Raw genomic sequence first — 15,185 nt, 5'->3', positions numbered from 1 at the left:
TCTCTCTCTTCTACCTCTACCTCTACCTCTCTCTTCTCCCTCTACCTCTACCTCTCTCTCTCTCTACCTCTCTACCTCTCTCTCTCTCTCTCTCTCTCTACCTCTCTCTCTCTCTACCTCTCTCTCTCTCTCTCTCTACCTCTCTACCTCTCTCTCTCTCTCTCTCTCTCTCTCTCTTCTCTCTCTCTCTTCTACCTCTCTCTTCTACCTCTACCTCTACCTCTCTCTCTCTCCCTCTGTCTCTCTCTCTCTCCCTCCCTCCCCCTCCCTCTCCCTCTCTCCCCCCCTCTCTCCCTCCCCTCTCCCTCTCCCTCTCCCTCTCCCTCTCTCTCTCTCCCTCTCTCTACCTCTCTCTCCTCTCTCTCTTCTCTCTCTCTCTCCTCTCTCTACCTCTCTCCTCTCTCTCTTCTCTCTCTCTCTCCTCTCTCTACCTCTCTACCTCTCTCCTCTCTCTCTCTCCTCTCTCTCCCTCTCTCCTCTCTCTCTCTCTCTCTCTCTCTCTCAGACCCAACGTCATCCTGGGCGTCACCAATCCTTTCTTCATCAAGACCTTCCAGTGTTGGCCTCATATTGTGCGTCTGGGAGAACTCAAGATGGCGGGTGAGTAAAATATAGGCGTTATACTTAACATCTCGCAAAGTAAAGTAACACTACATTAATGTTATTTAACTTATATGTTGTCTTCTGTTCCAGGAGATCTGCCCAAACAGGTGAAGGTGAAGAAATTGGCTAAACTGAAAACCTTGGACACTAAACCAGGTGAAACACCACACTGGTTTGTATTAAACCAGGTGAAACACCACGCTGGTTTGTATTAAACCAGGTGAAACACCACGCTGGTTTGTATTAAACCAGGTGAAACACCACGCTGGTTTGTATTAAACCAGGTGAAACACCACGCTGCTTTGTATTAAACCAGGTGAAACACCACGCTGGTTTGTATTAAACCAGGTGAAACACCATGCTGGTTTATATTAAACCAGGTGAAACACCATGCTGGTTTGTATTAAACCAGGTGAAACACCATGCTGGTTTGTATTAAACCAGGTGAAACACCACGCTGGTTTGTATTAAACCAGGTGAAACACCACACTGGTTTGTATTAAACCAGGTGAAACACCACGCTGGTTTTTATTCGTTCATTTAGGCCTGACGTCGAAATTAAAAAAAAGTCTTCTGAAAGAATATATATTCAAAGATCGCATTTTCACGATTAAAAAAAAATAGCAAACCTACAAGCTTGTAGATCTGCTATTTTTCAATAGCTAAAGTATAACATAATGCTTAGTTAAAACACCAAAAGGGGTTCCCGCCCAGAATGGGTTAATTCATGTATTTGTTGCGTTTTGCGTGTAATGAAGTATTTTATTTTCTCTCCTCAGGAATCTACACTGCATATAAACCGTTTCTACACATTCTCTCCTCAGGAATCTACACTGCATATAAACCGTTTCTACACATTCTCTCCTCAGGAATCTACACTGCATATAAACCGTTTCTACACATTCTCTCCTCAGGAATCTACACTGCATATAAACCGTTTCTACACATTCTCTCCTCAGGAATCTACACTGCATATAAACCGTTTCTACACATTCTCTCCTCAGGAATCTACACTGCATATAAACCGTTTCTACACATTCTCTCCTCAGGAATCTACACTGCATATAAACCGTTTCTACACATTCTCTCCTCAGGAATCTACACTGCATATAAACCGTTTCTACACATTCTCTCCTCAGGAATCTACACTGCATATAAACCGTTTCTACACATTCTCTCCTCAGGAATCTACACTGCATATAAACCGTTTCTACACATTCTCTCCTCAGGAATCTACACTGCATATAAACCGTTTCTACACAAGGACAAGACTCTGATCAAGAGACTCTTAAAGGTGAGTTGTTGCCAAAACTACTAAACTAAAGGTTATTATGACCTAAAATAATGTACTCGCTTTGTTTCATGAATGCACAGAACATGGAAACAGACGCGTGCGTGCGCGCGCGCGAAACACTAGTCTAGTCCAGAGGTTCTCAACCCGTGGGGGTCGCCAAATTATTTAAAAAAAGATTTTTTTTTTTGTTCAACTGAATGGCTGGAAAATGGAAATGAAGAGTTTACATAAATAGTACACATATACACCTTCCCTAATGATTATCTGGTTTCAGTATTTATTTATGATATGTATTGTCTCTATTATTATGGTTATTGTAGCAGTCAATTTATATTGGGGGTCGGGAGGGGGCGGGGCGGGGGTCCCGAGACACTGCCAAAGCATCTCCGGGGTCCCCGGCCAAAAATGTTGAGAACCCCTGGTCTAGTCTATTGTCTGTCTGTAGGCAAATACCATGTCAGGCCACTAGGTGTCGCTGTAGGCTTTCTGACGGTCTCAGTGTGATTTAATCTGGGCTGTATTCAGGGCATCCAGAGGAAGAGGCCTTCGGAGGTGCAGAGCGCCATCTTGAGGAGACATCTGTTAGAGCTCACTCAGAGCTTCATCATCCCTCTGGTGAGAACATACTGTAACATCCACCAATATACACTGTAACATAACATACTGTAACACAATGTAACATAACACACTGTAACATAACACACTGTAACACACTGTAACATAACATACTGTAACACACTGTAACATAACACACTGTAACACAACATACTGTAACACAACATACTGTAACACACTGTAACATAACACACTGTAACACACTGTAACATAACACACTGTAACATAACACACTGTAACATAACACACTGTAACACACTGTAACATAACATACTGTAACACACTGTAACATAACATACTGTAACACACTGTAACATAACATACTGTAACACACTGTAACATAACACACTGTAACACACTGTAACATAACATACTGTAACACACTGTAACATAACATACTGTAACACACTGTAACATAACACACTGTAACACACTGTAACATAACATACTGTAACACACTGTAACATAACATACTGTAACACACTGTAACATAACATACTGTAACACACTGTAACATAACACACTGTAACACACTGTAACGTAACACGCTGTAACATAACACACTGTAACATAACACACTGTAACATAACATACTGTAACACACTGTAACATAACATACTGTAACACACTGTAACATAACACACTGTAACACACTGTAACATAACACACTGTAACACACTGTAACGTTGATTGATTGATTGAAATATTTATTAACAGTTTGCAGAATCACAGTACATTTCAAGCACAAACTCAATACAAAGACTGTTAACTGTGAGTGGACGTCACCATAAAGCATTACACTTGTTCAAAACATTTAGAGACGTACAAATAGACACTTATATATAGTCAAAGAACAGAACAGGAATTCATCATAAAGGAGGTAAAAAGGGAAAAGAAACATATACAGTGAGGGGGGAAAAGGGGTGGGGGGGGATTCAGATTTTACTTAACACATTGAGAGCCCACGCAATACTGCCCAAAATCACTTTCACCTAGAAAATCCATTCACATTTTTTATAATTCAGCTGACTGTGGAGACACATGCTGGAACTTTTTACTTTGAAATGTTTTATAGTTTCTGAGTTATTTAATTTAAACGCCAAATGCATTCTCAATGGCGAAAACACAAACTTTGGCACCACGTGTTAAAAAAAAAGAAAAAAAAAGTGTTTTGATTTTTCTGATTTTCTTTAATAAAAAAAAAATATATATATATATATATTTTTTTTCTTTTTTTGAAAGACGTCCACAGACGTCTTGGGCTATGCACGTGCGGTAATACCCAGGACGTCCACAGACGTTTTGGGCACAAAATGTGTTAACATACTGTACTGTGCTCGTTGAGTATCACTCAACAGCCCAGGCGTACCACCTGTTTAGAAGCGCTCGTTGAGTATCACTCAACAGCCCAGGCGTACCACCTGTTTAGAATGTGCACATCATGCAGGAGGCAGCAGGAGGTTGCTTTACTGATAACGAGCGCTTCCAAACTCTGATACTTAGAAAATAAATAAGGAAGTAGCTCATAAAATGTCTACGATGGATTTTTATGAAACAAACACTTTAAAGATTGAAAGAGGATAATTCAAGCTTTCCCTACAGCTGCAATGTTGGTGATTTTGACGTTTAATATAATTAGAGGACTTTTCTGTTTGGATGAATGGGCTGTCTATGGGAGGTACCACCTAGGTAGCACCTAGCTGGATGAATGGGTTGTCTATGGGAGGTACCACCTAGGTAGCACCTAGCTGGAGGAATGGGCTGTCTATGGGAGGTACCACCTAGGTAGCACCTAGCTGGATGAATGGGTTGTCTATGGGAGGTACCACCTAGGTAGCACCTAGCTGGAGGAATGGGCTGTCTATGGGAGGTACCACCTAGGTAGCACCTTGCTGGATGAATGGGCTGTCTGTGGGAGGTACCACCTAGGTAGCACCTAGCTGGATGAATGGGCTGTCTATGGGAGGTACCACCTAGGTAGCACCTAGCTGGATGAATGGGCTGTCTATGGGAGGTACCACCTAGGTAGCACCTAGCTGGATGAATGGGCTGTCTATGGGAGGTACCACCTAGGTAGCACCTTGCTGGATGAATGGGCTGTCTATGGGAGGTACCACCTAGGTAGCACCTAGCTGGATGAATGGGCTGTCTATGGGAGGTACCACCTAGGTAGCACCTAGCTGGATGAATGGGCTGTCTATGGGAGGTACCACCTAGGTAGCACCTAGCTGGATGAATGGGCTGTCTATGGGAGGTACCACCTAGGTAGCACCTAGCTGGATGAATGGGTTGTCTATGGGAGGTACCACCTAGGTAGCACCTTGCTGGATGAATGGGCTGTCTATGGGAGGTACCACCTAGGTAGCACCTAGCTGGATGAATGGGTTGTCTATGGGAGGTACCACCTAGGTAGCACCTAGCTGGATGAATGGGCTGTCTATGGGAGGTACCACCTAGGTAGCACCTAGCTGGATGAATGGGTTGTCTATGGGAGGTACCACCTAGGTAGCACCTTGCTGGATGAATGGGCTGTCTATGGGAGGTACCACCTAGGTAGCACCTAGCTGGATGAATGGGTTGTCTATGGGAGGTACCACCTAGGTAGCACCTTGCTGGATGAATGGGCTGTCTATGGGAGGTACCACCTAGGTAGCACCTTGCTGGATGAATGGGCTGTCTATGGGAGGTACCACCTAGGTAGCACCTAGCTGGATGAATGGGCTGTCTATGGGAGGTACCACCTAGGTAGCACCTAGCTGGATGAATGGGCTGTCTATGGGAGGTACCACCTAGGTAGCACCTAGCTGGATGAATGGGCTGTCTATGGGAGGTACCACCTAGGTAGCACCTAGCTGGATGAATGGGTTGTCTATGGGAGGTACCACCTAGGTATCACCTTGCTGGATGAATGGGCTGTCTATGGGAGGTACCACCTAGGTAGCACCTTGCTGGATGAATGGGTTGTCTATGGGAGGTACCACCTAGGTATCACCTTGCTGGATGAATGGGCTGTCTATGGGAGGTACCACCTAGGTAGCACCTAGCTGGATGAATGGGCTGTCTATGGGAGGTACCACCTAGGTAGCACCTAGCTGGATGAATGGGCTGTCTATGGGAGGTACCACCTAGGTAGCACCTAGCTGGATGAATGGGTTGTCTATGGGAGGTACCACCTAGGTAGCACCTAGCTGGATGAATGGGCTGTCTATGGGAGGTACCACCTAGGTAGCACCTTGCTGGATGAATGGGCTGTCTATGGGAGGTACCACCTAGGTAGCACCTTGCTGGATGAATGGGCTGTCTATGGGAGGTACCACCTAGGTAGCACCTTGCTGGATGAATGGGTTGTCTATGGGAGGTACCACCTAGGTAGCACCTAGCTGGATGAATGGGCTGTCTATGGGAGGTACCACCTAGGTAGCACCTAGCTGGATGAATGGGCTGTCTATGGGAGGTACCACCTAGGTAGCACCTAGCTGGATGAATGGGCTGTCTATGGGAGGTACCACCTAGGTAGCACCTTGCTGGATGAATGGGCTGTCTATGGGAGGTACCACCTAGGTAGCACCTAGCTGGATGAATGGGCTGTCTATGGGAGGTACCACCTAGGTAGCACCTAGCTGGATGAATGGGCTGTCTATGGGAGGTACCACCTAGGTAGCACCTAGCTGGATGAATGGGCTGTCTATGGGAGGTACCACCTAGGTAGCACCTAGGTGGATGAATGGGCTGTCTATGGGAGGTACCACCTAGGTAGCACCTAGCTGGATGAATGGGTTGTCTATGGGAGGTACCACCTAGGTAGCACCTAGCTGGATGAATGGGCTGTCTATGGGAGGTACCACCTAGGTAGCACCTAGCTGGATGAATGGGCTGTCTATGGGAGGTACCACCTAGGTAACACCTTGCTGGATGAATGGGTTGTCTATGGGAGGTACCACCTAGGTAGCACCTAGCTGGATGAATGGGCTGTCTATGGGAGGTACCACCTAGGTAGCACCTTGCTGGATGAATGGGCTGTCTATGGGAGGTACCACCTAGGTAGCACCTAGCTGGATGAATGGGCTGTCTATGGGAGGTACCACCTAGGTAGCACCTTGCTGGATGAATGGGCTGTCTATGGGAGGTACCACCTAGGTAGCACCTTGCTGGATGAATGGGCTGTCTATGGGAGGTACCACCTAGGTAGCACCTTGCTGGATGAATGGGCTGTCTATGGGAGGTACCACCTAGGTAGCACCTTGCTGGATGAATGGGCTGTCTATGGGAGGTACCACCTAGGTAGCACCTTGCTGGATGAATGGGCTGTCTATGGGAGGTACCACCTAGGTAGCACCTTGCTGGATGAATGGGCTGTCTATGGGAGGTACCACCTAGGTAGCACCTAGCTGGATGAATGGGCTGTCTATGGGAGGTACCACCTAGGTATCACCTTGCTGGATGAATGGGCTGTCTATGGGAGGTACCACCTAGGTAGCACCTTGCTGGATGAATGGGCTGTCTATGGGAGGTACCACCTAGGTAGCACCTAGCTGGATGAATGGGCTGTCTATGGGAGGTACCACCTAGGTAGCACCTAGCTGGATGAATGGGTTGTCTATGGGAGGTACCACCTAGGTATCACCTTGCTGGATGAATGGGCTGTCTATGGGAGGTACCACCTAGGTAGCACCTAGCTGGATGAATGGGTTGTCTATGGGAGGTACCACCTAGGTATCACCTTGCTGGATGAATGGGCTGTCTATGGGAGGTACCACCTAGGTAGCACCTAGCTGGATGAATGGGTTGTCTATGGGAGGTACCACCTAGGTAGCACCTTGCTGGATGAATGGGCTGTCTATGGGAGGTACCACCTAGGTAGCACCTTGCTGGATGAATGGGCTGTCTATGGGAGGTACCACCTAGGTAGCACCTAGCTGGATGAATGGGCTGTCTATGGGAGGCACCACCTAGGTAGCACCTTGCTGGATGAATGGGCTGTCTATGGGAGGTACCACCTAGGTACCACCTAGCTGGATGAATGGGCTGTCTATGGGAGGTACCACCTAGGTATCACCTTGCTGGATGAATGGGCTGTCTATGGGAGGTACCACCTAGGTAGCACCTAGCTGGATGAATGGGTTGTCTATGGGAGGTACCACCTAGGTAGCACCTTGCTGGATGAATGGGCTGTCTATGGGAGGTACCACCTAGGTAGCACCTTGCTGGATGAATGGGCTGTCTATGGGAGGTACCACCTAGGTAGCACCTAGCTGGATGAATGGGCTGTCTATGGGAGGTACCACCTAGGTAGCACCTTGCTGGATGAATGGGCTGTCTATGGGAGGTACCACCTAGGTAGCACCTTGCTGGATGAATGGGCTGTCTATGGGAGGTACCACCTAGGTAGCACCTTGCTGGATGAATGGGCTGTCTATGGGAGGTACCACCTAGGTAGCACCTTGCTGGATGAATGGGTTGTCTATGGGAGGTACCACCTAGGTAGCACCTAGCTGGATGAATGGGCTGTCTATGGGAGGTACCACCTAGGTAGCACCTTGCTGGATGAATGGGTTGTCTATGGGAGGTACCACCTAGGTAGCACCTAGCTGGATGAATGGGTTGTCTATGGGAGGTACCACCTAGGTAGCACCTTGCTGGATGAATGGGCTGTCTATGGGAGGTACCACCTAGGTAGCACCTTGCTGGATGAAAATGGGCTGTCTATGGGAGGTACCACCTAGGTAGCACCTAGCTGGATGAATGGGTTGTCTATGGGAGGTACCACCTAGGTAGCACCTTGCTGGATGAATGGGCTGTCTATGGGAGGTACCACCTAGGTAGCACCTTGCTGGATGAATGGGCTGTCTATGGGAGGTACCACCTAGGTAGCACCTAGCTGGATGAATGGGCTGTCTGTGGGAGGTACCACCTAGGTAGCACCTAGCTGGATGAATGGGCTGTCTATGGGAGGTACCACCTAGGTAGCACCTAGCTGGATGAATGGGCTGTCTATGGGAGGTACCACCTAGGTAGCACCTTGCTGGATGAATGGGCTGTCTATGGGAGGTACCACCTAGGTAGCACCTTGCTGGATGAATGGGCTGTCTATGGGAGGTACCACCTAGGTAGCACCTAGCTGGATGAATGGGCTGTCTATGGGAGGTACCACCTGGGTAGCACCTAGCTGGATGAATGGGTTGTCTATGGGAGGTACCACCTAGGTAGCACCTTGCTGGATGAATGGGCTGTCTATGGGAGGTACCACCTAGGTAGCACCTTGCTGGATGAATGGGCTGTCTATGGGAGGTACCACCTAGGTAGCACCTTGCTGGATGAATGGGCTGTCTATGGGAGGTACCACCTAGGTAGCACCTAGCTGGATGAATGGGTTGTCTATGGGAGGTACCACCTAGGTAGCACCTAGCTGGATGAATGGGCTGTCTATGGGAGGTACCACCTAGGTAGCACCTTGCTGGATGAATGGGCTGTCTATGGGAGGTACCACCTAGGTAGCACCTTGCTGGATGAATGGGCTGTCTATGGGAGGTACCACCTAGGTATCACCTTGCTGGATGAATGGGCTGTCTATGGGAGGTACCACCTAGGTAGCACCTTGCTGGATGAATGGGTTGTCTATGGGAGGTACCACCTAGGTAGCACCTAGCTGGATGAATGGGCTGTCTATGGGAGGTACCACCTAGGTAGCACCTTGCTGGATGAATGGGCTGTCTATGGGAGGTACCACCTAGGTAGCACCTTGCTGGATGAATGGGCTGTCTATGGGAGGTACCACCTAGGTATCACCTTGCTGGATGAATGGGCTGTCTATGGGAGGTACCACCTAGGTAGCACCTAGCTGGATGAATGGGCTGTCTATGGGAGGTACCACCTAGGTAGCACCTAGCTGGATGAATGGGCTGTCTATGGGAGGTACCACCTAGGTAGCACCTTGCTTGATGAATGGGCTGTCTATGGGAGGTACCACCTGGTAGCACCTTGCTGGATGAATGGGCTGTCTATGGGAGGTACCACCTAGGTAACACCTTGCTTGATGAATGGGCTGTCTATGGGAGGTACCACCTAGGTAGCACCTAGCTGGATGAATGGGCTGTCTATGGGAGGTACCACCTGGTAGCACCTTGCTGGCAAGATGGCCAAGGTCTGAATATCATCACATTGTCTCACATGTTGTCTTCATTCTCTCTCTCTCTCTCTCTCTCTCTCTCTCTCTCTCTCTCTCTCTCTCTCTCTCTCTCTCTCCTCCCAGGAGCGGTACCTGGCCAGCCTGATGCCTCTGCAGAGATCTGTGACGCCTTGGAAGGTGAGGCCACTGGTTCTCAACGAAGTTTCCGGGAAACCGGGGGTCTCCATCCAGGGGTCCTTGAAGGGTCTCCATCCAGGGGTCCTTGAGGGGTCTCCATCCAGGGGTCCTTGAGGGGTCTGGGGAACCGGGGGTCTCCTGGTGTTCTCGAGGGGTCCGGGGAACCGGGGGTCTCCAGGGGTTCTTGAGGGGTCCGGGGAACCCGGGGTCTCCAGGGGTTCTCGAGGGGTCCGGGGAACCGGGGGTCTCCTGGTGTTCTCGAGGGGTCCGGGGAACCGGGGGTCTCCAGGGGTTCTTGAGGGGTCCCCCAGACAAATGAATAACAGTAAACACGTGACTCAAGACAAAAGCTCAACGCGTCGCACGTAAAGCTTGCAGATCTGCTATTTTTGCAAATCTTGACAAATCTCTTATGGCGGTCGCTGGCAATGGACTTCTGCAGCCAAATACTTGTTGTGTGTTATACAGTAGAGTACAGTAGAGTACAGTAGATGTTTCAGAGGGAGATCCTATAATTAGAGATGTTTCAGAGTAGATCCTATAATTAGAGATGTTTCAGAGGGAGATCCTATAATTAGAGATGTTTCAGAGGAGATCCTATAATTAGAGATGTTTCAGAGGGAGATCCTATAATTAGAGATGTTTCAGAGGGAGATCCTATAATTAGATGTTTCAGAGGGAGATCCTATAATTAGATATGTTTCAGAGGAGATCCTATAATTAGAGATGTTTCAGAGGGAGATCCTATAATTAGAGATGTTTCAGAGGGAGGTCCTATAATTAGAGATGTTTCAGAGGGAGGTCCTATAATTAGAGATGTTTCAGAGGGAAATCCTATAATTAGAGATGTTTACGAGGAGATCCTATAATTAGAGATGTTTCAGAGGGAGATCCTATAATTAGAGATGTTTCAGAGGGAGATCCTATAATTAGAGATGTTTCAGAGGGAGATCCTATAATTAGAGATGTTTCAGAGGAGATCCTATAATTAGAGATGTTTCAGAGGGAGGTCCTATAATTAGAGATGTTTCAGAGGGAGATCCTATAATTAGAGATGTTTCAGAGGGAGATCCTATAATTAGAGATGTTTCAGAGGGAGATCCTATAATTAGAGATGTTTCAGAGGGAGATCCTATAATTAGAGATGTTTCAGAGGAGATCCTATAGAGATGTTTCAGAGGGAGGTCCTATAATTAGAGATGTTTCAGAGGGAGGTCCTATAATTAGAGATGTTTCAGAGGGAGATCCTATAATTAGAGATGTTTCAGAGGGAGATCCTATAATTAGAGATGTTTCAGAGGAGATCCTATAATTGATTGATTGATCTGTTGATCTGTGTCTGTTGATCTGTGTCTGTGTTCCATTCCAGACCCCTCCGTTGATCCGTCCCTTCAGCCAGGAGGAGTTCGTGGGGACTCTGGAGCACGCTGGACCTCAGCTCACCTCCGTCAGCAAAGGAGACTGGATGGGCCTGTACAGGTTGGTTTGTTTACACCCCCACCCCCCTTCCTACCCTACGCCCTACCCAACCCGCTACCCCTACCCCCCTTCCTACCCTACCCACTACCCCCTAACCCCTACCCAGTTCCTACCCCCTTCCTTACCCCCTAACCCCTACCCCCTTCCTACCCTAACCCCTACCCCCCTCCTACCCGAGCCTGCAGGACGGTCCTGTACAATATACGTCATGCGACGGTATTACCATGATGTTCATCATATCTATTTCCAGGAGGTTCTTCAGGTCGCCCAACTTCGACGGCTGGTACCGCCTGAGGCACCGAGACATGACCCAGAAACTGGAGGGTCTGCATCTGGAGGCGGTCTGTGACGCTGTGAGTTCACTGAACCCGTTACAGTGTCTGGAGGTGGTCTGTGAGTTCACTGAACCCAGTACAGTGTCTGGAGGTGGTCTGTGAGTTCACTGAACCCGTTACAGGCGGTCTGTGAGTTCACTGAACCCGTTACAGGCGGTCTGTGAGTTCACTGAACCCGTTACAGGCGGTCTGTGGTGGTCTGTGAGTTCACTGAACCCAGTACAGTGTCTGGAGGTGGTCTGTGAGTTCACTGAACCCAGTACAGTGTCTGGAGGTGGTCTGTGAGTTCACTGAACCCAGTACAGTGTCTGGAGGTGGTCTGTGAGTTCACTGAACCCAGTACAGGTGGTCTGTGAGTTCACTGAACCCAGTACAGGTGGTCTGTGAGTTCACTGAACCCGTTACAGTGTCTGGAGGTGGTCTGTGAGTTCACTGAACCCAGTACAGTGTCTGGAGGTGGTCTGTGAGTTCACTGAACCCATTACAGTGTCTGGAGGTGGTCTGTGAGTTCACTGAACCCAGTACAGTGTCTGGAGGTGGTCTGTGAGTTCACTGAACCCAGTACAGTGTCTGGAGGTGGTCTGTGAGTTCACTGAACCCATTACAGTGTCTGGAGGTGGTCTGTGAGTTCACTGAACCCGTTACAGTGTCTGGAGGTGGTCTGTGAGTTCACTGAACCCGTTACAGGTGGTCTGTGAGTTCACTGAACCCATTACAGTGTCTGGAGGTGGTCTGTGAGTTCACTGAACCCGTTACAGTGTCTGGAGGTGGTCTGTGAGTTCACTGAACCCGTTACAGGTGGTCTGTGAGTTCACTGAACCCAGTACAGTTGGTCTGTGAGTTCACTGAACCCGTTACAGGCGGTCTGTGAGTTCACTGAACCCGTTACAGGTGGTCTGTGAGTTCACTGAACCCGTTACAGGCGGTCTGTGAGTTCACTGAACCCAGTACAGTGTGGATCTACAGCGGTGAGCCGGGAGGATGTCGCAAGTGGGATAATTGGCAAAACACTAACATTTTAAGATTAATATAACATTAACAAATAGTCAACTTAAAGTATACTACATTAGTTCCATTGATCCAAGCCGGATTGATCAAAACATGCTCTGAAAATGCACAAGGCCAACCACTGAGTCAGAGTTACATTTATTGTTGGTTAAAACAATATATAAATACAGTACATTAGATTTACTTCTGAAGAAGACGCTGTGCTTCAAATATTTAGTCGTTGTATGTTCGCTGGTTTGCACCTTATTAAATCTAGTGCTCCAGCTGAGCAGTGTTTGTTGACTAATACTGAAAATAGCAGATCTACAAGCTCACAATGACCGACGCGTTGTGAGCTTGTAGATCAGCTATTTTCGGCTGATCTACGGCATCAAGGCCCGCCAAAATACAGATAAAATCTCAGAATCAAAATCAGAATTTATGATATGTAGTCGACTAAAACTAGACAATGATGCTGGTTTGTTATGTTCAGTTAATTAACTCTACTTTCTACTCACCAGGATCTGTTGGGTTGGACCAAAGACAAGTCTGAGGTGGAAATTGTTGACCTGGTTTTGAAACTGAGAGAAAAGCTGGTAAGTAAACCAATTATATTAGTTATTAGTTTTCACACTGCGGTGCGATGTTATGTAACCAAACCTACTGGGAGACCTGAGTGAAACACACACAGCTCCGATAAAGATAACTTCGTGCTGGCATTCCAGAAACCCAGTTAATGTTATCCTCCATAAGCAGACCGCAGCCAGCTTACCATATAAGGTAAGTGCTGCAGTTTGGGAGCGCTCGTTAGATATCACTCAACTCCCCTGCGTACCACCTGTTTTGAATTAGCACATAATGCAAGAGGCAGTTGACCAGTACAGAATGATGATGTGTCTTTGTACCTTCAGCTGCATCTGACCAGTACTTAATGATGTATATTTGTACCTGGTGCAGGTGAAAGACCAGTACTTAATGATGTATATTTGTACCTGGTGCAGGTGAAAGACCAGTACTTAATGATGTATATTTGTACCTGGTGCAGGTGAAAGACCTGTACTTAATGATGTATATTTGTACCTGGTGCAGGTGAAAGACCAGTACTTAATGATGTATATTTGTACCTGGTGCAGGTGAAAGACCTGTACTTAATGATGTATATTTGTACCTGGTGCAGGTGAAAGACCTGTACTTAATGATGTATATTTGTACCTGGTGCAGGTGAAAGACCAGTACTTAATGGTGTATATTTGTACCTGGTGCAGGTGAAAGACCTGTACTTAATGATGTATATTTGTACCTGGTGCAGGTGAAAGACCAGTACTTAATGATGTATATTTGTACCTGGTGCAGGTGAAAGACCTGTACTTAATGATGTATATTTGTACCTGGTGCAGGTGAAAGACCTGTACTTAATGATGTATATTTGTACCTGGTGCAGGTGAAAGACCTGTACTTAATGATGTATATTTGTACCTGGTGCAGGTGAAAGACCAGTACTTAATGATGTATATTTGTACCTGGTGCAGGTGAAAGACCTGTACTTAATGATGTATATTTGTACCTGGTGCAGGTGAAAGACCTGTACTTAATGATGTATATTTGTACCTGGTGCAGGTGAAAGACCTGTACTTAATGATGTATATTTGTACCTGGTGCAGGTGAAAGACCAGTACTTAATGATGTATATTTGTACCTGGTGCAGGTGAAAGACCTGTACTTAATGATGTATATTTGTACCTGGTGCAGGTGAAAGACCTGTACTTAATGATGTATATTTGTACCTGGTGCAGGTGAAAGACCAGTACTTAATGATGTATATTTGTACCTGGTGCAGGTGAAAGACCTGTACTTAATGATGTATATTTGTACCTGGGGCAGGTGAAAGACCTGTACTTAATGATGTATATTTGTACCTGGTGCAGGTGAAAGACCAGTACTTAATGATGTATATTTGTACCTGGTGCAGGTGAAAGACCTGTACTTAATGATGTATATTTGTACCTGGTGCAGGTGAAAGACCTGTACTTAATGATGTATATTTGTACCTGGTGCAGGTGAAAGACCAGTACTTAATGATGTATATTTGTACCTGGTGCAGGTGAAAGCACGCACGCAGCAGATCCCCGTGAAGGACGGCGTTCTGGACAAGCTGGAAGGATACATCCACACCATGATGGCTTCACTACCGGAGGACTTGCAGACTGTGCTCCACAGACACTGATCCCTGGAGTCCAACCTGTCTCTCCAAACATCCAGCAGCTCCCCGAAGGGGAATTAACCCATTTTGGACTAGAGGTCGAAATAAAAAACAACAACGTTCGCTCTGAAAGAATATAATTATATTCAAAGATTTGTGACACATTTTTACGATTTTTCAAAAATAGCAGATCTACAAGCTCGTAGCGCGCCACTCGGTGGCGCGCTACGAGCTTGTAGATCTGCTATTTTTCAATAGCTAAAGTGTAACATAATGCTTAGTTAAAACACCAAAAGGGGTTGAACTCTCCTGGACGCGGGCGACGTTGAGCTACTCTGGGCTGTTGTTTTTGTATTGAAGATGTTTGCC

The 15,185-nt window shown here is 47.0% G+C and overlaps 1 protein-coding gene across 1 annotated transcript; it reads left to right on the top strand.

Moving 5' to 3' along the window:
* The first annotated feature begins 511 nt into the window (after positions 1-511).
* Positions 512-14,939, top strand: dennd6b (DENN/MADD domain containing 6B). Its single transcript, XM_079530645.1, has 9 exons — positions 512-600; positions 694-759; positions 1,833-1,897; positions 2,423-2,512; positions 9,762-9,815; positions 11,185-11,294; positions 11,545-11,647; positions 13,138-13,212; positions 14,718-14,939. Exons 1-9 carry the CDS (start codon positions 594-596, stop codon positions 14,838-14,840), a joined length of 693 nt encoding a protein of 230 aa, XP_079386771.1. The 5' UTR covers positions 512-593; the 3' UTR covers positions 14,841-14,939.
* The last annotated feature ends 246 nt before the right edge of the window (positions 14,940-15,185 follow it).

This window comes from Electrona antarctica, assembly GCF_951216825.1.
Source record: "Electrona antarctica genome assembly, contig: scaffold_47, whole genome shotgun sequence".
In the NCBI taxonomy this organism is placed as follows: Eukaryota; Metazoa; Chordata; class Actinopteri; order Myctophiformes; family Myctophidae; genus Electrona; species Electrona antarctica.
The sequence above is the reverse complement of the archived record's forward strand: the minus strand, read 5'-3'. Positions and strand labels throughout refer to the sequence as shown.

What these genes read in the sequence shown, in the direction of transcription:
- dennd6b (XM_079530645.1), top strand. An exon ending in TGGAGGCGGTCTGTGACGCT is followed by an intron (nt 11,648 to 13,137) that starts GTGAGTTCACTG and finishes TCTACTCACCAG; the next exon opens with GATCTGTTGGGTTGGACCAA. An exon ending in TGAAACTGAGAGAAAAGCTG is followed by an intron (nt 13,213 to 14,717) that starts GTAAGTAAACCA and finishes TACCTGGTGCAG; the next exon opens with GTGAAAGCACGCACGCAGCA.